Here is a 25,748-nt window from a genome sequence, read left to right as displayed (position 1 = left end):
ATGCACAAACAGCAGAGGCTTGCTAACAATGTTCTACTTCAATAACTGTGATATGAAATCTTAGGCTAGAAGAAAAATCTGCAACTGGATGCAATTAACTTTATGTAGGCAATGTCTTCACTGCACCTCCAGACATACTGTCCAGTTTAGGGTGACTCTGGAGCTATAAGACATGGAAGAAAAGAACCTTCACGAATGCACCAGCCTTGCAAGCCCAACCCTATGTGGTTCTTCAAACATAATACAACCATAACTCTCACATGATAAAAAAAATGACTTTTTGTAGGAAATAAACTCTACTCTGTGATTACTATGAAGCCACACAAACACATACTGCAGGGGGGTATCCTTCCCCAGAATGCCTGGAACTAACACCACTTTTGAGCACAGTGATCTCCACTTACAGAGGGATATGCCTTTGGACTTTCCTCACTGAGCACCCAGCACAAAGTCCAGATCAACAGGCCCGACAGTGAACCTACACTGATCTTCATGCTCAGAAAGCTTCCTGTTCCAGAGATTCTGGGTTAGAACCGCATACTGTGTGGCAGCTGAAGCTAGTGGGCATCCCAAGGAGCTCCCCAGGCTCTCTGCTCCACAGTGTATGAGCTGTATGCTCATCGTGCCATTCTATTCCCTATATTAGACCATGTGAGACAGCACTGCTAGTCAGCTACTCTTTCTTTAATCTACTTAGAGAATTAGAGAAAAAGAGCAATTGTAGGACTCGAAATAGGAAACACCCATTTTACTTAGAGGTGTCGCATGTAGTGGCTCGGTGTGAAGATGTGCTGCCCAGCATGTGGCCTGTCTTCTGTGCTCGCAGGCCTTTCCCTAGGTAATATGGAAACATACACATCACCTTTTTGATTGTTGCGCAATACTGAGACAACATGGTCTGGTCCAGCCCTTCTATTTGCCTCAACTTTTCAGAAACGATATCCACGGTCATGGAACTCAGCAGCAGCCCTGTGCTTGTGGTGGAAGCTGACCCCTAGGTAAGCCAAGGGAAATACAGATGAGTAGCGTTAATATGGAGTGTGTGAGGTCACGTGACAGAAAAATTCATTAAGTTATTCTGCTGAAATAAAAAAAACACAGCCAGTGCATATAGAATTTAAGAAAATGCCCTTAATAAGTAGACTCAGCTACTGTGACATGTAATGAATAGCATTTATTATGGGAAAGACAGCTTGACCCAAACCACTTTTCTCAGATAGTCATCCTGTGGACCAGGCTACATCTAGTCCTCCTTATTATACTTAACTTTGAGAAATAAGGGAACTGCCCTCAATAAGAGGGAGAGAACTTGAGGAGGAGGAGGAGGAGGAGGAGGAGGAGGAGGAGGAGGAGGAGGAAGAGGAGGAGGAGGAGGGTGGAGGAGGAGAGAAGAAGAAGAAGAAGAAGAAGAAGAAGAAGAAGAAGAAGAAGAAGAAGACACTTATAGAATACAAAAGAAACCTCTAAGAATAATTTTTAAGTGCTTATATCAAATAATTAAGTAACCTTAAAAACACTCTATGCACTGCCTTGATAGTCAGGCTTCCAGAATCTAGGGTGTGGTGGACTACGACCAAAGTAGCTGATCAGGTTTTATATAAATGTACTGTTTTCTTTGCTCCAACTATTTCTAAAAAAGGTTCTGGAAGCTATAGCCCTGATGAGAAAAGCCACAATACAGAAAATGCAATAAAGGTGATGGCATTCTGATCTGCCCTATTTACCCTTCAATATAGTATTCATATGAGAAATAGGATTTATCACCTCCTTCAGAGACTATAAGTTTGGCTGGGAGTGGTGACACACACCTTTAATCCTAGAACTCAGGAAGCAGAGGCAAGTGGATCTCTCCTAGTTCAAAGCCAGCATAACCTACATAGCAAGTTCCAGGACAGTCAGGCAGGGAAAGGTAAATAAATGTTTCAATAAATGTTCTACTGACTCTTTTACCAGTGTCAAGAAACAGTGGACTATCCAATAGTTTAAAAATGCCTGTTAGATACAGTAAAACCTTATCTGTAGTGTGAAAACATAAATAACTGTACTACCTGAGAAATACACGGACATCTACTGTGTGTGTGCACGTGCATGCATGCATGCATGTGTGCATGTAACAGATGAACTCAGACAGCAGGAGCAGCAACTTCATGAGTCAAGGCTCTACCTAGCTTACAAAAGCAACACAGGTACATCAAAGTTTAGAAACAGATGACCTAGAGCAAACTGCATCAAATACACTTATTTGTAGTTTGCTTTTATTTAACTATAAAATGCATGATATCTTACATGGTCCAAAGTTGCACTGCCTTTAAAATATTAACAACAAAAGACTAGTCTTTTCATACTTGAATTTTCATATCTTTGCACAAGGCTCTTTTTTGCCTAGTAAGTCAGTCAGTGTTCCGTGTTCACTATGCACTACCAATATGTGAATCTTAAATACCATGCTGATTTCCTCTTCATGTGCCATGAAACACCCACATTAATTGACTAATTTGATGACTTTAACTTTATTTACATAGATATTTACATATTTATATGATGGTTTGTGAGCCATCACCTTCAAAAGAAACAAATTCCTGTTCCCATTAGTAGTCTCTCCGCTGTCTTTCAACACCACCCTAGTCCCTGGCAATCAATCAGTTAGTTTCCACCTCTGGGTTTGAAATGTCTGTTTTAGACACTTTATATGAATGGGACCATACAACATGTGTCCTTCCCTCACTGGCTCTAACTCAGCATGTTAGTTTTAAGGCTCATTCATCTTGTCACATGTCACTTCCTTTGACTGGTGAATAAGACTGATCTTTTAAATGTTATCTAAACCTTTAACTTGGGTCCTTGCTCTCAATATATTGGCTTGCTTTCTTTTCTGCTTAAAAATCACAAAAGTAGAATTTCATCAATAAAATATAGATTATGATAGATTATAGTTCATAGGAAAAATCCATGAATTCATACTGAGAAGACTAAATTAGTTTTTGTTTTGATCTAAGAATACTCTATGAAAAAAAAAGAACTCTCTCTGTAGCCCTGGCTGTCTGGGAACTATGTACATCAGGCTGGCCTTGTACTCAGAGATGGCTGACCACTGCCACTCACGTGCTGGGACTAAGGGACATGCCACCACTCCTGGCCTTAAAGATTAATAATTAACTAAGTGAATTAGGAGGAAAAGACAACTTTTCCTTATGGAATTCCAATTAATAAATGTGGCGGAGAGAAACAGAATCCCCACCAGGCAACCACCATTGCTGCAGTAGCTGTATTATAATAAACTCCATTGACGGCCATCAATTAATGGGTGAAAGCCAAGCAAGTTGAACAGAACATGGCAGAGTTTCGAAAATCTACCCCAAGAATTTATTAGTTGGGAAAAGGAAAGCTGTCAAGTATTGACACCTAGCAGAGGCCACCTCCACCAAGGAGTTAAGACCATGCCTGACTCCTATTTCTAAGTTGGTCTTTACCAACTGATAAGTTATTAATTTGAAAACCATATGTAGCAATAGCTTCTTTGAAGGAAGGATAAATGTTAATCATTTTCCAAGTCTTTCATAAAGTAATAATGTATAGTTAAATTACTTTTAAATCAAATGACTTTTATAACCAAAATAATAAATTTTGAATGGAGATATCATAAAAGTAAGATAAATATAAAAATTTTATTAAGTTGCCAAATTCTTAGTAGAAACCAAGTATATTATTTTGAGAGGAAGCAAGGAACCCAAATGCTAGTCCTTCAACGTTTACAGTGCATTCACATTTGAAATCCACCTGTGTAATCCAGAGCAGATCAACCAGCAGACTGGTTTTCTAAATCAGAATTTATTTATTTATCTTTCTTATTGGGAAAACTCAACATAGCACACATTAGCTTGTTTCAACTATTAGACGTTGAAAATGCACCTTCATCAGACTTTCTCCAGTTCAAAGCAAAGCTATGAAAACACTGGTTACCTGACGTGGAGGTTTTGCTTTCTGGTGTCAGTAGGTTAACAGTATACTCTGACATCACATCTTCAGTCAATTTATTAAATAAGCTGAAAACTGATTAGTCGCGGTGACTGCCATGCAGAGGCTGAAAGCAACTACAGAAATGAATCCAAGACACAGAATGCGCAGAAATCTATAAACAGCCCAGCATGAAGTAGCCGATGACTGTCTAACAGCCTGCTAAGGTAAGTGAGATGTCACAGGAGTTTCTGTACCTGTCTCTGTCTGTTAAACCCAGAGTCACACGGCTTTAAGGAAGGAAGGAAACAGAGTGAAGGCCATGAATGTGAAATAAACCATCAAAGCACACGCATTGCACACAGAAACAGCCCATACAAAGCCTCTTATTTCCCTCCACTCTGAACAAACTTTGGTATCAGCAGCACTGAGTGAGAAACATACAAAAACCAGTTTTATGGCATTAGTAGATATTTAGAAATTTTAAAGTTGCACTATTAAAACTTAATTTTTTCCATTAAAAGAATAAATCATGCATCACACATTAAACAAGAAAAATAGGTAAATCACATTTCCCATATTCTTCCAACATATAAGCTTAAAACCGTCAAAAATTTATAAGGTTTAATTATTTAGACTACCTCGAAGGACAGTTATTGTTCAGAAATACACCATTAAATATGAGTGTTGATCCTAACAGAAACCTCAATTGTCTGTTCAAAAGATGTCTTGAAACTTACAGCCCAACAAATCAGGAATGTAAAAAAGAAAAAACCCCACATTCTTTGATTGCCATACTGTAGAATTCTAAGAACTCTATTTCGAAGAAAATAAACATTGCTCTTACTTATTCTTATGAACTTAAAAACCAGTGAGCTATATTTTTAAAAGCTTAAAGCCATCCACAGATGACTGATAAATTTAAACAAAGTAACTGACCACGCTGTTTTAGTGAGCAAGAGCAAGGCTCTGCTAGCCTTCCCTCAGACATCGGTCTTTGAACACGGTCAGTATCTGGAGTCCACAAAGGACCTCTTCTACCTACTACAAGTAAGCTTTTAGAAGGTGCTCTATATGCACATCTCCATAGGGATGTGCACGGGTATCAGACCAGTCAGTGCAATGATGGTCTACTCTAAGGTGCCCCCAAACAGGAAATGCAATTAGAAACTGTTAATTAGCTGGAAATGAAACTTGGCTCTTCTTCCTCCTGTGTTATGTTATTTTGATCACTAGGTAACTTACTCTTCACATGGCTGGAGAAATAGTCCTGTCAAAGATGATAGATAAAGCTTAACACTACAGTGTAAGGACACTTTTAAGCAAAAAGGAAGGAAAAAAAACCACTAACATGTTTGCCTGCTTTTTAACTTAAAAGATATTTTACATTTTATTTATATATATATATATATATATATATATATATATATATATATATATATATATATATATATATATATGGATATCATATGCTTGCAGTGCCCATGGAGGCCAGAAGAGGGTGGTGGATCCCTGGGACTGGAGTCATCTATAGGAGGTGAGCAGCTGTGTGGTACTGGCTGGAACTCGACCTGGGTCCTCCAGAGGAGCAGTCAGTACTCTCAACCACTGATCCATTCCTTCAGTCCTTGCTTTTTAACCTTTTTAACTATACCTAGGACTTCAATATTACTGTAAGACCATCTATGAAATATTTAACTCCATTTACTTGAAATTCAGAGAAAAAAATTAACTGAAATATGGCTTAAAGACTTCCATGCAGAAAGAAAATACAATTTGGGTTATATTTAATTAAAGGGGAAAAACTACTATTTCCTTCTGATTCAAAAAGAATAATGAAAATCCACTTCTTAAGTACTGTTAAAAGGGTGCATAATATTCAGCTGGTTGACACTACTGCAGGGAGTCTCTGAGGGGGGTGGGTACCTGTGGTACACACAGTCTCTGAGAGGGGTGGGTACCTGTGGTACACACAGTCTCTGAGGATGGTGGATACCTGTGGTACACACAGTCTCTGAGGGGGGTGGGCACCTGTGGTACGTACAGTCTCTGAGGATGGTGGGTACCTGTGGTACGTACAGTCTCTGAGGATGGTGGGTACCTGTGGTACACACAGTCTCTGAGGGGGGTGGGCACCTGTGGTACGTACAGTCTCTGAGGATGGTGGGTACCTGTGGTACACACAGTCTCTGAGGATGGTGGATACCTGTGGTACACACAGTCTCTGAGGGGGGTGGGCACCTGTGGTACGTACAGTCTCTGAGGATGGTGGGTACCTGTGGTACGTACAGTCTCTGAGGATGGTGGGTACCTGTGGTACACACAGTCTCTGAGGGGGGTGGGCACCTGTGGTACACACAGTCTCTGAGGGGGGTGGGCACCTGTGGTACGTACAGTCTCTGAGGATGGTGGGTACCTGTGGTACGTACAGTCTCTGAGGATGGTGGGTACCTGTGGTACACACAGTCTCTGAGGATGGTGGGTACCTGTGGTACACACAGTCTCTGAGGGGGGTGGGTACCTGTGGTACGTACAGTCTCTGAGGGGGGTGGGTACCTGTGGTACACACAGTCTCTGAGGGGGGTGGGTACCTGTGGTACACACAGTCTCTGAGGGGGGTGGGTACCTGTGGTACACACAGTCTCTGAGGGGGGTGGGTACCTGTGGTACACACAGTCTCTGAGGGGGGTGGGTACCTGTGGTACACACAGTCTCTGAGGGGGGTGGGCACCTGTGGTACACACAGTCTCTGAGGGGGGTGGGTACCTGTGGTACACACAGTCTAAAGCATGCCTACCATGCCCGACTCCTTACCCGCATCTGCAGCTTTCTCATCCAGCTCTTCTCCTGAGCAAACAAGAGACAGCTTGGTTCGGACACAGTTGCCTTGAACACAGCTGGCAAGCCCTAAAGCAGTGGTGGAAATAAAGTACCTCCAGGAACCTCTGGCTTCTCACATTTTAGTCCATGAGCTGGGGACCATTTAGCAAAAGCTCTAATATTCATTTGAAATGCCATTATTAAATCAACATTGTCTTCAATCTCTAAACCTAATGATAAGAAAACACTGGAAAGTGTGAAACTGTTTTAATGTTGCCTATGTAATTCTGAAATTTTTTTCAATTACACTTGATACTAAATCTGTCATGTCTTTTCAACAATGTATAGAAATGATCTCCCAGAGGCCAAGAAAGGCAGACACTGGTGATCCCTTGGTGGCCTGGGAATCCACAGGTTGTGAGTGCAGGATGCCTTCCATTTTTGTCTCCTGCTCTATCCCACCAGATAGGGCCTTCACACACTCAATAACTATATGGTGGGTCAGCAAGTGCTCACTCAGTGTCAGTCAGCCGTATACAATGCTAAATCTGTAAGGAAAACAGGAGGAGGAAGAAATGCTACGATATTCCTTCCTTTGGGGGTAAAATGTCTGCCAATGAAAGGTAGTTCTCACCAGGAGCAGCAAACTCACAGCTGCTATGCACAGCAGGTTTGAATCGCTAACAAAATGCCAGCCATGAGACCTAACCCAAGGCAGCCCCTCCATAAGGAGCCCTTCCTTCCATTAGGGGAACAGAAGGCTCACCATGCCACTACAGTTGACTTCTAGGCCATGTGGAGTTAGGGTACCAACTTCCTAAAAGAGCCACAAACCTGGGAAGAGCCTTTGGCTCCCTAAAACTCTTGCTAATAGCCTGCTTCTGAACATATGCCTCCTGAGAGCAGTAGGTCAGTCCCTGTTTTGCATGTCTTATACACAAGTGTCCTGCTACCTATGGGTACTTTCCTGGAGAGACAAACCCATACTCCCACAGCGTTTTAAGCTGACTCTTGCAACACTTGACCTTCTCATGACAGCAGCAGGACATGGCTGCAGCAGCCAGGACCTACACTGTACCTCAAATGCATTTACACTTCTCTCACTGTGAGTGTGCCGTGCATTGTCTGGAACACTGTCAAGTTCATAAACTTGGGTAAATTTTAATTATTTAGAATTTATTTTTAAATTTATTTATATTTTCTGTATGAGTGCTCTGCAGGCCAGAAGAGGCCATTAGATCCTATTATAGATGGTTGTGAGCCAGCATGTGGTTGCTGGGAATTGAACCCAGGTCCTCTAGAAGAGCAGCCAGTGCTCTTAACAGCTGAGCCATCTCTCCAGCCCCCTAGAATTTATTTTTATATGTTAGTAAAAAAATACTTTTATTACACATTACATGCATTCATGACAAACCCATTTTTTTCTTTCCTTTTCAGTATGTCTAGACTATGTGGTTTGTAAGGGTGTTTTGTGAATTTTATAAATCTTTTTTCTCAAAGCAGCTCCATAAGTAAAGCCATGCAGTGCAAATCTGTATTGAGGCCAATGGACACTTTGGTGAGAACTCTGAGAAAAGGTAAAGGCACCAAGTGAAATCTTTCAGAAAAACTACAAGTTCCCAAACACAGTCATGCACCACACAACACTTCAGTCAACTTAAGACTGTATATTAATGGAGGTCCCATGATAATACCCCATCTACTGACTGTAGTTGCCTTAGTTTGTGTGGGTGTACTCCATGTTCACAGGACTGCCTAAGGTGTGATTCCCAGGTCACACCCCTGTCCTTAAGAGAGTCATGGTCATATTTACAACCTCAAAATTCCTATAAATAATGCCTCTCACGCCCAAGAAACATCAGTAAAGAAAACACCTGGGTTAATCTAAACTGGTTGCAGATGTACACGCTGCTTTCAACTATTAGCCAACAAACACCTAACTCAAAGCAGTTTGAGTTCTGAGTCTTTAAGGCTCTGAGATATTCTTAGTAAGTAATAATGTACTTAAATATGCTAGTATTTAGTAATTCCCAAATCAGATCAAAGAAATTGGCCTGCCTTTTCTAGACTGTAAAGTACAGAATCAGAGTAGCTTGTGCAAGGGTAGGACTGCATCACAGATCTATTTAACTCCAAAGGTGGGGACTCAGGAGCAGGGGCTTGGAGCATTCTGGCTCCTTACGTACACCCTGCTCCTGTGACCTGGTGTAAGCCCCACACATTTCCCCTGGGCCATGGAGGCTGAACCAGCCCCCAAGATACCAGTTGTGCCTAGAGAAGCTTCGGTGGGGGGGGGGGGGGGCGGCTAGAGCCGGCCCAGGGGCTGCTCTCCCTGCCTTTATGAAATGAGGTATAGATTAAAGCTTCAATAATGAAAAGGGATTTCTCCCCCTTCGATGAGGATATACTTACTAGTCCTTTCTAACTCTAGTCCTCTGAGAGCACATCTCAGGTCTAATATTATCTTCACTTTCACAAGATCTGGCATGCATGTTTTCTCATAAAATTACAGGGAGCCAAACCACTACAGGGGTTTATATTTCAAGCCCCTACTTTGTGAAACACTCAAATATTTTAATGTACTTGCTAATCTTTGACTGGACTTTGTAGACTATAATCTCTGTAATGTTAATGTGGGAAAACTTATTATTTTTACAAACATTTGGTTTATCAGAAATTCCTTAAGGTAAAAACAGATGAGCTCACCTATATTTTGCAAAGACCATAGTTGGTTAACTTTTTGACCTCACTTTCCCTCTATGTTATCCTGTCTGTAATAGCACCACAATTTGTTCTGAAAGGTTGGTGCAGCTCCTGGCTCATCTATAAGTGGTCTTTCTCATCAGGTCTATGAAGGGAATCCTGGCCACACAGCCCTATTGTCCCAGTTAGGACGAGGTAGCCTCGAGTATAGAGGGACCACTTATTCTCCCATAGGCTGCTGATCCAGCTAGCACCCATGGCACCTGTGTCTGGTAGTGTGGTGGTATGCTATGAATGCCCCATCAGCTAATAGATCTGAATGCCTGGTCACCAGGGAATAACACTATTAGGAGGAGTGGCCTTGTTGGAGTAGGTGTGGCACTGTTGGCAGAAGTGTATCACTGGGGATGGGTTTTGAGGTTTCAAATGCTCAAGTCAGGCCCAGTGTCTCTCTTTCTGCTGCCTGCAGATACAGATGTAGCACTCTTGGCTCCTTCTCCAGCACCATGTCTGCTTACACAAAATCATGCTTCCCACCATGAAGATCATGGACTAACCCTCTGAAAGTGCAAGTCACCCCAATTAAATGTTTTCCTTTATAAATGTTGCCATGGTAACAGTGTTTCTTCACAGAAACAAAACACTGACTAAGACAGGCAGGTTCGTCATTCCACCACTGCTTTCGCAGGCTTTGAAGAAATGTTGAGGTGCTTTGCTTGGTCTTCTACAAAACACACTTTACAAACTATTGCCGCTGTTAATTTCTTACAAGCACATAAAGCATGATGAGCATCTGTTAACACTTGACCTGCTACAAACTACCTTTTAGTGCAAGAGAACATGAAGTGTGTTATCTTACTGACACACACAGACACTGCTCTAGGTGAGATGCCTTCATGTCTTGTTACTGAGTTCCTAAACATGGCTCGGGAACTGCATTATTCCCCTTCCTCAGAAAAACTCATTCCGAACCTTGTCTATGCTCTCCTTTCTGAACCCAGAAACAGTAAGTTACTGCGCCTTTTAATTACAAGTTCGAGCCTACACTTCTGCCCTAGCTGTCTCAGCATCTCTGTGCCACTGAAGTCATGAAATCCTTCACAGTATCTGATTTCCATCAGAAATTCACTGAGAAACTTTAGTCCCTAGGACTGAACCACACACATGAACCCCTATAACAAAGGCTCCCTGACTAATTAGAAGTCACTTTCCATACAGTGGTGATGCTTCATGAGCCACAGCATCCTTAAGTACTCAAAAGAATGGCTGTGACTGTCATTGGTCTGTCACTGGTGGATAACCAAAGTTGCTCATGTTTCAGCTAATGTTAAAGACTTAAGAATCATCAACTCCTCAATAAAACAACAAAATGGTTCCCTTTTTTTTTCTCTTAATAGGATTAACTCAAAGAAAATTAAAGTTAAAAAAAATCTATTACCTGCTCAAAAGCATGTTTACCCTAAACATTCTTGATAAGCCGGGCGGTGGTGGCGCACGCCTTTAATCCCAGCACTCGGGAGGCAGAGGCAGGCGGATCTCTGTGAGTTCGAGGCCAGCCTGGTCTACAAGAGCTAGTTCCAGGACAGGAACCAAAAGCTACGGAGAAACCCTGTCTCGAAAAATCAAAAAAAAAAAAAAAAGAAACATTCTTGATAAGCTTAGGATGAGCAACTTCAGCCTGCAACTCTCTACTGCTTACTGCATTTGAGTATAGTTTCAGAGATTGCATGTACATGAAATAACATATTCTGAACATAAAACACAAACTGAACTCTTCAACTGCATACTGACTGACTAAAGTAAGATTTTATGACTGCTAATCATAGGTATTTCTTTTTAAACATCAGGTTGGGAATAATTATAATTTTAGTGCCTTCCTCCACAGTTTGTTGGTCCTTATTTTTAAAGAACTCAGTATCTTAATGTATTAAGGGGTAAGGGTTTAAACAACTTGCTTTAGATGCTGAACCAGCTCTAGGTCTTTCACGAATAAAGAAAGGAAGAAGGATATTGCAAGAAGACTTCACCAGTGGAGATGCCTAGAAGCAAGAATGAGTTACTAGAGACGTGCTGGTCTACACCATCTAGCTCGCACCTTTCTCTAGCGTCAAAGGTGATTTTGAATACTTTTAAAGCTATCCTACATGAATCATACCAAGTAAAGGCTTTATAAAAACAGTTAAAGATGAAAACAACTCTCAGCACTAAGGAAAAATTCACTGCTCAATATTTGTGGTGACTCCTGGAAACAGTCCTTCCTTGCTGGGGAATACAAGCCCCTCCCACATCGCTGAGAAGGGGGAAATGCAGGAGGAACATTAGCTGTGGAATGGATGCATGAGCTGTAATTATTAGCACTCGGCTACTCTACACTGCCAGTCACACCATCAGTGAGTTAGTGCACTGCTGCCAATCGCGTTAAGATGGTCATTGCTGCTACAGAAGCAACGAGACACTTGAGTTCCACACCACAAGACTACTCCATTACCCTCGAGGAGTCTGTGGGTGAAGGAAGCCCCTCAGCAGCATCCTCCTTGATAACTTCCTAGCAACATAAACAGGAGAGTGGGTGAACAGGGCAGGATGAGCCACATAAAGATGAACGACATGATGCTAAAATGACACACAGATAACAGCAAACACCAGGTTGACTAGACGTCCCCTTCCACCACTTCAACATCTAACTAAAATTATATTAACAGGGAATTTGTTTTTATAGCTACTTAAAGCTTATCATCAGGAACCCCTAATATATTTGGCACAGATGTATTTTGTTTTGGATTAATTATATTCAGTAGTGTGTTTAAAGAATCTTATTCTGTCAAATCCCTGCCACAGACTGAAATACTTTTCTCTTACTGCATCCTCTTTCTGCTAAACCATAGTCTAATGTATATACACACAGAGATACCATAGAGATGTCCTTTAAAAAGATACTAGAAATCAGCAGATATAAAACATCTAGTTTTTAAAGTTTTCATAGCAAAGAATCCATTACAAGCCAGAGATCTCTGGTTGTAAAAACTCAACATTTAGTCACTGAAATGACTAGCCATTCTTCTTTCATAGGTATTTACCAGAAATGAAAATATACATTTTAGATTAGTAGCAGCTTGATGCTGAAAACTATAAAATAAGTTGTACTCTTTTACTTTAGAAAGAAAAAAATACAGCTTTTAATGCTATCCATGTTCTTTTATGAGATTAATATTTTAGTTACCCTTTTATATACTTACTAGGCCATTGTTCTGATCTCTGGGCAAATTCGTTTTTACTGATGAACGTGAGATGAGATGTTGGGAACCGCCAGGGTAATACCTTGGCGTGTAAAGGTATGGGGCAAAGAATGGCTATGGAAAAACATGTAACAAAAAAAGGGCATGAACAATTACAGAAATCATAGTGTAAGAGATTTATCACGTGAAACCAACCAACACAACTCCAAAATTCAAAAGCAAGTGACAAAACAAAAATCTCCTTCACATTCCGTAAGCTCCAAACCAGAGCTGAGACGATGACGTACACTCTCTTGTTTATCTGATATGTTTTATACCTTAAGAGTTGACACAAACATTCTTTCTTTATATTTAACATTTTAAGAGGTTTGGTGTATATGATTTGTACATATTGACTTACAATTTTTTCTTTAAAGCAGCCTAGAATGTTATTAGAATACTCTGCCTTACAAAAAAAAATTAAGTTATATAAGACTCAAATGGTTCTGGTCACATGGGAGCGTGGGGGCCTGGAGCTCAGCTGTGTCACCGCACACCTGGAGTGTGCTCTAAACTAGAAGGTGGGGGACTGCTACCGACACGAGACTTAACTTCTGCATTTACTTACAGCCAGTTTCACCTAGCAGACTATATGGACTAGAAACATAAAGATGAGGATTCATTAGGCGTCACTGTGCCGAGGTAGCCGCGTCTCTGTTCTTTACTGTTGACAGTTTAAGAGAATTACTATGACTTTTAATGGCATGACTCACAGACCCTAAATAATAATAGAAACACTAAACACCAAAACAAGAAAAATTCAGTGTCTTAAAAATAATTAAATACTTTAAAAACATATTGCATTATTGCTCTTAAAATAAGTGGATATTAAATGCAACCTAGATGGTTTCATAATTCTTTTTTCAAATAAACTTATTTTCACACCTTTAATTAGTATTGATTGAGCCATCTTATGTGAAATTATAGCAGATTCTTAAGACTGGTAACTACAGATCTGTTATTCCGCACCCCTACCACACAGTTAATTTTTACAGAGAACGAGCATGGCATAAATCTATTAAATGCTATTGACTCTTCTTGTGTTGGCCTCATCTACACAGAAAAACGGAATCACATTTCTAAGGCTCTATAAACAGCAAACCTAATTAACAATATGGCCTTTAAAAAAATAAAAATTTAAAATTTGCAATTCCTTCTTTGCCACATTTATCCCAAACTCTTTCTTCCCAACTCATGTGGAATAAAGTCATGCAGTCAGCTGTCTTCTATGAACATTAGCTCCTGTATTTTCCTGAATTTAGACTAACCAGGGAGAAAAGAAGAATTTAAGAGTACAAGTCTATAAAATATACTGGCTCATGATCCGTTTCCTTCAGGAAATCATTAGCAACATTACAAGACTTGGGTCATTAGGTGAGAACAGGCACCTTCAAGTTTGTTGGGGTGCCCGTGCTAACTGTCTTTCAATTTTTAGTTAGAAAATTGTGTATTAAGTAAAGAACTACATATGACTGAAGGTACTTGAAATGAAATTATAAAAATGGCTTATGTGGTATTAACTGGCAATAACATTTGATCCTTCAAGAAGTATGCCTCCCATATGTACTATGAATGACTCTAGGAATTCACTGCTATTATAAATGCCAATATAAATTGTTACACAAAATACACCAAAGGAGCCCTTGTTTATAAACAAGAAGACCACAGAGCCCTTTAAAATGGAGGGCAGTCACCACTGAACACAGTGTTTACTTCATCATCAAGAACATAAATAAAAGTCAATATTCTTAGAGTCAGACTCTTTGACAGTCTAGAATATTCCAAAATCCAAGACTTTGTTTAAAAAAATCATATAACTGTACATTTAAGCCTTACACTTTCCTATTTTAAATCCAAATTACAGTTGCAAACCAGTATCAAAGCCCACAGGCAGAAAGCCCGTGTGCCTCCTAGAAGAGACTCTTGAGCAAAGGTGCGGGCAGGGCTGCCCCTTACCCTGTTGTAGAAGGGATGCTGGGGGCCGGACATGCCACTGTAATAGCTGCTGTGGGGTTGAGGGGACACGACCCCGCTTGGGAACGGCCCATTGAAGGATGCTGAGGAGGAGCAGACAGATGCAGGCTGACTGTACCCAGAAGGTGGCCGAGGAGGGGCTTCATGCAGAGGAAGCGGGGGATACGCAAGGCCTCCTATGTTGATCTGCTCTCTTGCAGCTCGAACATCTGAAAATCCCATCATAACCCCAAAGGCAAAAGAGAACAGGGCACTAGTGATGAGTCTTGTTGCCAGCTACTAAACAAGAACACGCATTCAGTACTGCAAGTTGGGTTTAAATGAGTTGATGGGAAATCTTTAATAGTCTACAAAAAAAAGACCAATTGCTGTAAATAAAAGGGTTGGTTTTTGTTTTTCTTCACTATTTGAAAAGTTATTACACACTGATTCTTTCTTCAGTTAACAAACACCATTTTTTTTTGAGTCTTTAAAGCTATTGAGAAAAAGAACTTGGAGAGTTTAGATTTTTTTTTGTCCTATAATAACTACATATTTATGGTACAATATGCTTCCTTAATAGATGCATATATTTCATAATGCTCAAACTGAGGAAATGAACCTGTTCATCACCTCAAACACTCACTATTTTTCTGTGATGGGACCATTTGAAATGGCCCCTTCTATCACTCACTAAACCACAGTTAACTATAGTCACCCTACTGTGTAAGGAGAGTCCAAAATTACTGCCCCTCCCCAATTATACCTCTGTACCCACTAACTGGCCTCTTATTATTGTCCCCTGTCCTCCCTCATCCCAGGCTCCAATAAGTTCTTCCCTACTGTCCCTTGGATCCCACACATGTGCAAGGATATAGTGTCCATTTGTGACGCTATTTCACTCAACAAGACTAATTGAAGGTGATCCCTCAGTAACTCCCAGAAAGCTCAAGCATGGTCTGATGAGTGACATCACATGAAACCTTTGTATTCCAATACAGCTGTGTGTGCTCCAGTACACACCAGTCTCTCTAAAGCCAGAATGCAAACTAGACCTGCATGACAGGCTCTAAAGCCAGAATGCACACCGGATCTGCAGTGTGGGCTGTAGATCTGAGTTCGGGAGGCTATAAGAAGGAAGGTAAAAAGTTTAGGGCCAGTTTGGGCATTTAGTGAGCTCCTACCTCAAGATAAAAGTAAAAAGGGGGTAAGGACATATTCAGTGACACAGTGCTTGCTTGTGCACACAAGGCCTTGGGTTCAAACTCCAGCAGTGCCATAAAATAAATTAACCCTTAATATTTTTAAGTCCCAGTTTATATAAATTAGGTTGAAAAACCTAAAGTGAAGGTAAAGATTTTGTTTTCTGCTCTATACAGAGGTCCCATTAAGAACAGAGGCGGACAAAGGGACAATTACCACGTGTGGCACCTGAGGTGGAGGTCCTGATGTATGTGAAAAAGAACGGAGAGCTTGGGGAGCATAGGAGCAAACAGCTGACATCTTAACACTCCAAGGTGTCCACACTCCCTGTCCTTACACCATCTTGGTTCAAATTTCTTACTTTTTCATGAAAAAGATAAAATTAGCCAGCTAAGGTAGAACAGGAAATCTGCCATGCATGGTGGCACAGTCCTGCGGCCCAAGCACTTCACAGGCCTAGGCAGGAGAATTGCAATGACTCAATTCAACTGGGGCTCCATAGTGAGACCTCGCCTCAAAAATAAAAACAAAACCAACAAACAAAAAAGGAAAGAAAGAAAAGAAACATGAAAAGTTTTGAGGACATCAGTGAAAAATAAACTGCACCCCAACAACCTACCTGCAATGATCTCCCGTAGCTTGGGATCCAGGTTGACGGTGCAAGGCAAAAAAGTCTTTACATCGCGAGCCACAAGAACTGGGGTCCTTGAAGACAGAAACACTTCAAAATTTCTTATATCTCCATCAATTTCAAGCAGTGGCTCAACATCTTTAGTTGTTGGAATATTCTTCGATATTCTTCAAAAAGAAAGAAATGGAAAGTCCATTAATGTTGCTACCAGAGTTTGACTCTGCATCCTTAAACTTGCTGCTTCTGTCCACAGGAACATGTCAGACACACCGTGTTCTCATTTAAAAATACCTTAGATGATAAAACTAAAGGAGAAAAAATAATAATATAGTTCCAAAATGAGCTAGGTGACAGTGAAGAAGGTCAGAACAGGAGCAGGGTACGGAGCAGAGAGACAAGTAGGGAAAGGGACATGTACACCAGCTGCCCTACAGTCAGCTGCTCCCTCTCACTGACTGTGATGGGGACAAATGCACAGGTGGGAGCTAACAGCCACCCGGGTCACATAGCAGGGGAGAGGCTGGTCCTGAGACTTGGGCTCTTCAATGTGACACCATAGCTCTTCTTTCGCGGGGGGACCTTTTAAAATAAATCACACAAACCAGAAAAGTGTTAGCACGGTTATTTTCTTCTCTATAAAAAATTATTTTCTATTTCTATTGTGAAAGCAATATATGCTTATTGTATAAACATAGATATAATAAAAAACACAGAAGGTAGTCTAGAAAGAATAAGGCTTAGCTGATTAAATATAGTAACTGATAATGAACTCATATTTTTTCGTAATTAAATTAAACAATCAACAATTCTGGATAAGCAGAAATTCTCAAATGTAAAAGTAAGTGAATTTTAGTTGTTAAAAACCGTTAATAGATACTATTATAATGATCAATGAGAAATTGTCTTGAAAGAAGAAAAATGGCCAAATGTTCAAATTCTGCATGGTACACCTCCCAGCTAAATGTCATGTAGTAAGCAGATGTGAGGTGCATAGGAAGATGTACCAAAGATAAAGGAACGGAGATGTTCAAACAGACAAGAAAACTGGCAGTAACCACGGTGTCCACTAACTGGTGAGTGGGTACAGAAGTAGAGGAAGGTCCACACCATAAAATACAGCACAGCCGGTGTCCACTAACTGGTGAGTGGACACAGAAGAAGAGGAAGGTCCACACCATAGAATACAGCACAGCAATAAAAAGGGATGAACTATATTGACATACAAATCTCATAATAAATAAAGAGTCCAGTCAATGTAAAAGAGCCAATCCCAGTCCCTGTGAAGCTTAGGATTACAAAGAACCAGGAAGAGGCCTGACTAGGTGACCGGCGTATTCACCTTTCTGACGGTGGGAACAATTTCATGGATACACAGAAATTCCAAACATGAAATTGGACAGCTTCAGCACAGGGGTTTACTTATGCTAACTGCCTCCTGAAGCTCTTTCAAAGTCCTGGTGCTCACTCTCTTCAAAGCACTTGCGAATTACTCAAGAGTATGTGCTCCTGGGTTGCATGAGGCTCCACTTTAGGGGAGAGGACATTTTCTGATCCTCCCAAGTGAGACGGAACCCTACTCTAAGATTAGCAACAGCTGCATCTTTTCTATGGGATCAGCACTTTATTGCTAAGACCCAGTACTTGGCTGGTAGCCAGATATTAAAAGCCATTCGAGGGAAAATCCAGAGAACAAAATTAGCAAACGAGGAAAGAACAGGGCTCTGGTGAGAAGACAAGGCAAGCAATTTTGTCTTGTGGATTTCAGAAAGTACTGCTACACACTCACACATGGACAAAACAGAAAGCTCCCTAAGGTGGGGTTACTTTTAATAAAGTAAAACTGCACTCAAACTGATTATTGAATACATTTAACATGTAATAAAAACCTAGAAAATGATCACATGGTGTAACGGCGTAAATGAATGCAGACAGAGTGTAAAAATATATATATAGCTTTAATGTAGAAATAGACTTACAGAACCACCGTTCCCGCGGAGTCCAGGAAAGCAGAAGCGAGCAGCTCGGAGCTTGCTCGCCAAATTTATAGGCAGACATTAGCCCGAGGCGAACACGCCCCTTAAGGGGCGGGACTTATCCCTACATCTCCCCTTTTTGTCTAAATAAGACAGAACTAAACCAAATACAACTACATACAATAACAACAAATAATAAATACAACAAACAATATTGAGAACAAAAGCTTTGCTAAACATTCTATCTCAAGAAGTCCAGATAATGTAAAGAGTAACTACAATTATATAATCTTCAACTCAGTCAAAGATCTGAGAAGGGAATAAACACTACTCAACAAACGAGATATATCCAAAATGTGCAACAATTGACAGAGACAACTGACTACCTGGGCAATCACCCAAAGTCTCGTTTGCAACGTTGAATCAACCAATTTTGGCTAAGGCCTAACATAACTGACATACCATTATTAAAGGCAAGGAACTTTTCAAAACTATCTTACCCTGTCTTGGCAAGATATGACAGTCCTGTTTTATCCATTGATGCACACTCTGTATCTGTGTCAGTGGTTGAGGTATGGGCATTTCTTTGCCCAAAGGCCAGTTCTGCCAAATAGAAAGGCTCCAGGTGGAGTGTTTTTGGTGCTCAACATTCTCTCGGGAATAGAGCGGTGTTGCCAGGAGCAATTGTGTCTCACTACCACAAAACTCTGAGTTAGATTAAAGGCCATTTTCTACAGCTCTTTGAAGAGGTTGAAGATTATCTATCTATACTGAGTATAATCTCTATATATCTAAAGAACCTGATTAGTCTAATTATAAATGACAAACTTAGATGACAATTAGTCTATATAATTCTCAATATCTATCTAACTTAAAGAATAAGACAATAAACGACTGTGAAAGAAATGAGGACAATGACCTCCAAATATAAACAATGTACAAATATACATTGCAGTAGGTAAATATATATCAATACACAAATATTATATAAGTATCTTAATCAGAGGTAGAAATGTACACTGCAATATGGTAAATATATACAATATATATATCAATACAATATATGTCAATACATAAAAATGTTTTAAACAGAGGTAGAAACATGCATGCGTACAATAGTCAATATAATTTAACTTTGTATCAATATACAAGAATCTATACCAATATATTTGTCTATTATCCCATCATCCCTCTTTTTTTTTTTTTCAAAATGATCCCTGAGCTTATAAAATTCCTCCCCAACCCTCAATCATATACTAATTATAATCAACCCCTAAATGATGTCCCTAAACCCAAGGACAAACTTTACTGGGAGAGGGGACGTCGTTCTCTAGAATTACTTCCAGCTGTCATAGGGGCGACGTTCTTTCTGGGGGATCCTGTGAAAGTAAAATGATGGTTGAATTTCAAGATAATGTCTTTTAAAATTGCAAATAGTCTCTGAGTATTTTCGTGCAGGTCTGGCCAAAATGTTGTATAAGATGTGCACCATTTCAGCTAACCAAGTTGGAACTGTCTTGTGCAGTTGGTACCCAAAGCAGGTCTTGTAGTAGCGCTATCAGTATCATGACGTCATATCAACCAGGTGGAGTTGTTGTTATGGGGCCCCATCTTCTTCCTGGAAACTTCAAATGTCACTTCAGGAAAAACTCATTGTTCATTATGAAAAACTTAAACATTAATCATATAGACATATATATATATTCAATGAAAGACATGATAGATATATTCAATGAAAAGTATGATAGATATGAAGAAAAGCAAAGATGTTTTCTAAACTCATATTTCTTTCTGTCCCATATCATGGCTCTCGACATGAGACAGAAACTCCAGAAACTCTGGGTTTTTCTCTTACTAACAGGCTTGGAATTGGAGAGGGACTGAGCCAGAGTCCAACTTCAAAACCAGCTTTATAAATTTAGAAATATGGTTTAATATTACTTACACAACCCATTCAGTTGTCTTGATATTTCCTATTGGGCAGGTATTTTTCCATCTGTCAGTATCCAAACATCCAGGGTCCCTTGAATTTCTCAAAGATGAGTGTTTTCCTGTGGAGATAAGAACAGAACCCTGCCCCCATTCTATATGTTTTTCTTACCACCTGTATGAATATCATCGTTGTGGATGAGTTGTCATTTCTCCTTTCCAAGAGGTTTCTCCTCTTCAAATCGAAACTTTATTAATTTTGATGGTATCCACAATTTTTCTTCTCCTGTGGAAACAAGAGCAAAACCCCTTCCCCAACGTAGCACATCTCCTGGCTTCCACTGAGAGGTCAGCACATCTTTGAAATAAATCGGTTGATTTAGTTCAGCAGACTTTTCCATTATCCAATGTCTTTCTGCTGCTGTCGTTCCTTTCTCATTAGCGTTAAGAAAATTCAAGGTTAATAAAGCATTATGTAATCTATTTCTGGGGGTATTTTCAGTCCCTTTCTGTTTGTTCAGCATATCCTTTATAGTACGATTTGATCTTTCTATAACTGCCTGACCTGTAGGATTATTTGGTATACCTGTAATGTGTTTTATATTATAATAATCAAAAAAGCGTTTCATTTTCTTAGATACATATGCTGGACCATTATCTGTCTTTATTTGCGCAGGTATACCCATGATGGCCATAACTTCCAATAAATGTGTGATTACTGAATCAGCCTTTTCTGAGCTCAGGGCAGTAGCCCATTGAAAACCTGAATACGTGTCTATGGTGTGGTGTACATATTTTAATTTGCCAAATTCTGCAAAGTGGAACACATCCATCTGCCAGATTTCATTCCTTTGGGTGCCCTTTGGATTAGCCCCTGCAGGCAGTGGCGTTTGGTTATAGAAAGAGCAAGTAGGGCATTTCTTTACAATCTCCTTAGCTTGTTGCCATGTAATTGAAAACTCTTTCTTCAAACCTTTGCTATTAACATGATGTTTTTTATGAAATTCAGAGGCTTGTAGCACACTACCAATCAATAATTGATCAATTTCTGCATTACCTTGTGCTAGAGGACCTGGCAGACCCGTATGGGATCGGATGTGTGTTATGTACATAGGGCAAAGCCTGTTCCTGATCAAATCTTGAACCTGGAGGAACAATGAGGTTAGTTCAGTATCATCAGGTATAAATTCAGCAGTTTCAATATGTAAAATAACTCTTTCTGCATATTGTGAATCTGTAACTATATTAATAGGTTCTTTAAAATCCCTTAGCACCATAAGAATGGCATATAATTCCGCCTTCTGGACAGAAGTATACGGACTTTGTTCCACCTTATCCAAGTCTTCTGATTTGTAACCTGCCTTCCCTGATTTATTGGCATCAGTATAGAATGTACGGGCTCCAGTTATTGGAGCATCACGGACGATTCGAGGAAGAATCCAAGAAGTTCTCTTTATGAAGTTAAGCCGCTTGCTTTTTGGATAGTTGTTATTAATGTCTCCCAAAAAATTAGCACAAGCTCTTTGCCATGGTTCATTATCTTCCCATAATTTCTTTAGTTCATCAGCAGTGAAAGGCACTATAATTTCTGCTGGGTCTATGCCTGCTAGTTGACGAAGTCTCAGCTTGCCTTTTATAATTAACTCAGAGACTTTTTCCACATAAGTTTTCAGTTTCTTACTTGGTTTATGTGGTAAAAAGATCCATTCCAAAATAATATCATCTCTCTGCATTAAAATTCCTGTAGGAGAAATTTTTGATGGTAGTATGACGAGAATACAATCGAGCTCTGGATTCACCCTGTCCACATGTGCCTGTTGTAATTTTTCCTCAATCATTGTCAGTTCCTTTTCTGCTTCAGCTGTTAATTCTCTGGGACTGTTTAAATCTTTATCACCATCCAAGGTTTTGTTCAAATGAATTATTAGATCAGGTGTTATTCCAATAGCTGGTCGTAGACTGGAAATATCTCCTAACAGTCTTTGAAAGTCATTAAGAGTCCGTAGGCGATCTCTCCTAATTTGTGCTTTTTGTGTCTTAATTTTTTGCAAACCTATTTTATAACCTAAATAATTAACAGAATCTCCCTTCTGAATCTTTTCAGGAGCGATTTGCAATCCCCATTTAGGTAAAAGTATCTTTATTTCTTCAAACAGTCTGTTCAAGGTGTCCATGTTTGAATCAGATAACAAGATGTCGTCCATGTAATGGTATACTATAGATTTGGGAAATGTCTTGCGTATTATTTGCAATGGTTGGTTCACAAAATATTGGCACAGGGAGGGGCTATTTAACATACCCTGGGGGAGGACGGTCCAGTGGTACCTCCTCGAAGGTTGAGAATTGTTATAAGTAGGCACTGTGAAGGCAAATTTTTCTCTATCTTCTTTTTGCAAAGGTATAGTGAAAAAACAATCCTTTAAATCAATAACTATGAGAGGCCATCCTTTTGGTAATAAAGAGGGCAAAGGAATTCCAGATTGCAGAGGGCCCATAGGTTGAATAACCTTGTTGATGGCCCTGAGATCTGTCACCATTCTCCATTTACCTGATTTTTTCTTAACCACAAATACAGGAGAATTCCAAGGGCTGGTAGATTCTTCTATATGTCCAGCATCTAATTGTTCTTGTACCAGCTGTTCTAAAGCCTGTAACTTTTCCTCAGCTAAAGGCCATTGCTTTGTCCATATTGGTTTCTCAGTCAACCATTTTAGAGGCAAGGCTGTTGGTATCTCTGAAGGGACATCAATTGCTTGTTCTTTTACAGCCCGAATGGCCGGTTTTCTCAGTTTGTAATATCTTTTAATATTATTCTCAGAAATATAGGCTCTAGATTTAGCAGGAATGTTAATTTCAGTATTCCATTGTTGTAATAGGTCACGACCCCATAAATTCATTGCAATATTGGCTACATATGGCTTTAATTTTCCTATTTGTCCCTCTGGCCCTATACATTCAACCCATCTCGTGCTCTGCCTTACTCGAGATAGGGTTCCAATTCCCAGGAGCTGAACATTTACATTCTGAAGAGGCCAACACGGATGCCAAGATTCTGGGGTAATGATACTTACATCAGCACCTGTGTCCAGTAGGCCAGTAATAAAAATGCCATTTACACACACTCTCAGTTTAGGTCTTTGATCATTTATAGAAGTTTGCCAAAACACACGTAACTTATCTTTCTGATCATTATTGCTTGTAACAGTAGGCATGGGGCTTCCTAATTGTCCTGATGAGGCACGTTCTCTGCAGAAACTGGATATGACTGAACCATGTTTGCCATGGGGGCCTGTGAGGCCCCCCCTCTCACGTTTCCCGACTGTATCAGGTTGCCTTGTCTATCTCTTGTAGACCTGCATTCATTCGTCCAATGTCTGCCCTTTCCACATCTTCTACATAAACCTGAAGGCTGAGTCCTCCTATTTCTGTTATTTCTAGAAGTTGCATTATTATTATTATTATTATTTCTGAAAGATGCATTATTGTTATTATTATTATTATTATTTCTGTAAATCCGTTGTCTACAATTCCTTTTAATATGACCCATTTTGCCACAATTAAAACATCTGGTATTCTGGTGTCTCCTTTTACCATTGGAAATTGCTTCTTCTACCCATGCTTCAGTGCCATAATCAAATGTATCAACATTGAGTGTATGCAAGACCCATTCTTCCAACGGCGCTGATCTGAGCTTTAAAGGACCCAAAATCCTTTTGCATTCCACATTTGCATTTTCATAAGCCAAAGACTCAATCATTATACGTCTTGCTTCTGGGTCAGATATTCCTATTTGTACAGCCTTAGTTAATCTTTGTAAAAAGTCACTAAAGGGTTCTCTCTGACCCTGTTTAACTCTGACAAATGATTCCATTCTCTGTCCTGGGTCTTGTACCCTGTCCCAAGCCCTTAAGGCTGCTGTAGTACACATGGAGAGTGTGTTTTCATCCAAATTAGCTTGTTCCTGAGGATCGGAAAAGAGCCCTTCACCTAGAATTTGATCTAGGGAAATGTCAATTCCCTTCGCTTTTTCCTGCTGTTCTAAGAGTCTAGCCTCTTGCCTGAATAAGCATTTCCATTTCAATTGCGGTCCACTCTCGAGTACCGCAGAGCTCAGCTGGAGCCAGTCCGAGGGGGTTGCTCTGCTTGTCGTGGCCCAAGATTTTAGCATCTCTTTAACAAAAGAGGCTTGCATCCCAAAAGTCATGACAGCCTGTTTTATTTCCTTGAGATCATTCATACGCACAGGCTCCCATGTATCCTCCTTGATGACCCTAGGGTTTTTGGAACCAATCACCTTCTCTGTTGTTATTACGGGAAAGGCAGGTAGAGCTGTAGGTAGAGCTTTGTGGAAATTGTCCCGGAGAGACTTACCCACAGATGTAGTTAAAATTTTCCTTTCTACCCTTTGCTCTTCTTCATCAGAATTTAGAAATTCCTCAATCTTTTCAATTCTATTCACCATTGCCTTCTGCAATGTCTGAATCTCCTGTCCAGAATTATGTTCCAAAGCCTTCATTGAGGATTCTAATGTATGAAGTTTGTCCGTTAGAGATAACATCTCATCTTTGGACATAATTTTTATGGCATAAACCGTGCCTTCTTGTATTGACAATCTTTCCGTCAATCTGTCATAAGCTTTAGACAAAATCCGATTGTCACATTCAGCAGTTTTGATTCTCTCAGTTAATGTTTCATTTCCTACAGAAAGGGACTGAATCTTATGGTCCAGATCAGCTGTTCCCTCTTCCATAGTAATGAATTTCTCCTTAACATCAGCCTGAAGAACTTCAACCTGATTCTTGAGAAGATTGTTATCAGCCTGGAGAACTTCAAACCGATTCTCGAAAAGATTGTTATCAGTCTGGAGAACTTCAACCTGATTCTTGAGAAGATTGTTATCAGCCTGGAGAACTTCAAACTGATTCTTGAGAAGATTGTTGTCATTCTCAATTGTTTTTAAGCGTTCAATCTCTACCTTAAGAATCCTGGATTCGTCTCGTAAAGACTTTATCATATTTCTATTATCAAACCATTTGGTGCCAATGAAAACTACGAATCCCAGAAGGATCCATATATGTGGGGTGATAGACACCTCTTGTAAAATCTCCCACATGGTACAATTAAAAAAATCATTAAATTCTTGAACAGTAATGTGTTCAGACATTTTATTTATAAAAGAAAATTTTTTTTTACCTGCAATGATCGGTTCCTGCCAGTGGTGGTCTCTGTGTTTTTGGAGCCTGTCCTAGAACTAGCTCTTGTAGACCAGGCTGGCCTTGAACTCACAGAGATCCGCCTGTCTCTGCC

The 25,748-nt window shown here is 40.0% G+C and overlaps 1 protein-coding gene across 18 annotated transcripts in view; it reads right to left on the bottom strand.

The window, feature by feature from the left end:
- Positions 1-25,748, bottom strand: part of Kidins220 (kinase D interacting substrate 220) — a 111,172-nt gene that overhangs the window by 11,593 nt on the left and 73,831 nt on the right. For 8 of the 18 annotated variants that reach the window (XM_041630423.1, XM_041630424.1, XM_041630425.1 and 5 more), the window contains exons 23-29: positions 16,528-16,706; positions 14,709-14,935; positions 12,714-12,827; positions 11,966-12,022; positions 6,769-6,801; positions 4,212-4,244; positions 863-994 (exon numbers count right to left, since the gene is read on the bottom strand). In XM_041630423.1, the coding sequence (XP_041486357.1) occupies positions 863-994; positions 4,212-4,244; positions 6,769-6,801; positions 11,966-12,022; positions 12,714-12,827; positions 14,709-14,935; positions 16,528-16,706 (775 nt within the window). The remainder of the gene's footprint in view (positions 1-862; positions 995-4,211; positions 4,245-6,768; positions 6,802-11,965; positions 12,023-12,713; positions 12,828-14,708; positions 14,936-16,527; positions 16,707-25,748) is intronic. The other 10 variants (XM_041630430.1, XM_041630431.1, XM_041630421.1 and 7 more) reach the window with 4 other exon arrangements.

The sequence above is a fragment of the Microtus oregoni genome, unplaced genomic scaffold (genome assembly GCF_018167655.1).
Source record: "Microtus oregoni isolate MIOR12 unplaced genomic scaffold, Mior012 000034F_ref0000314, whole genome shotgun sequence".
In the NCBI taxonomy this organism is placed as follows: Eukaryota; Metazoa; Chordata; class Mammalia; order Rodentia; family Cricetidae; genus Microtus; species Microtus oregoni.
Note: the sequence above shows the minus strand (reverse complement) of the source record. Positions and strands in the feature narration are given on the sequence as shown.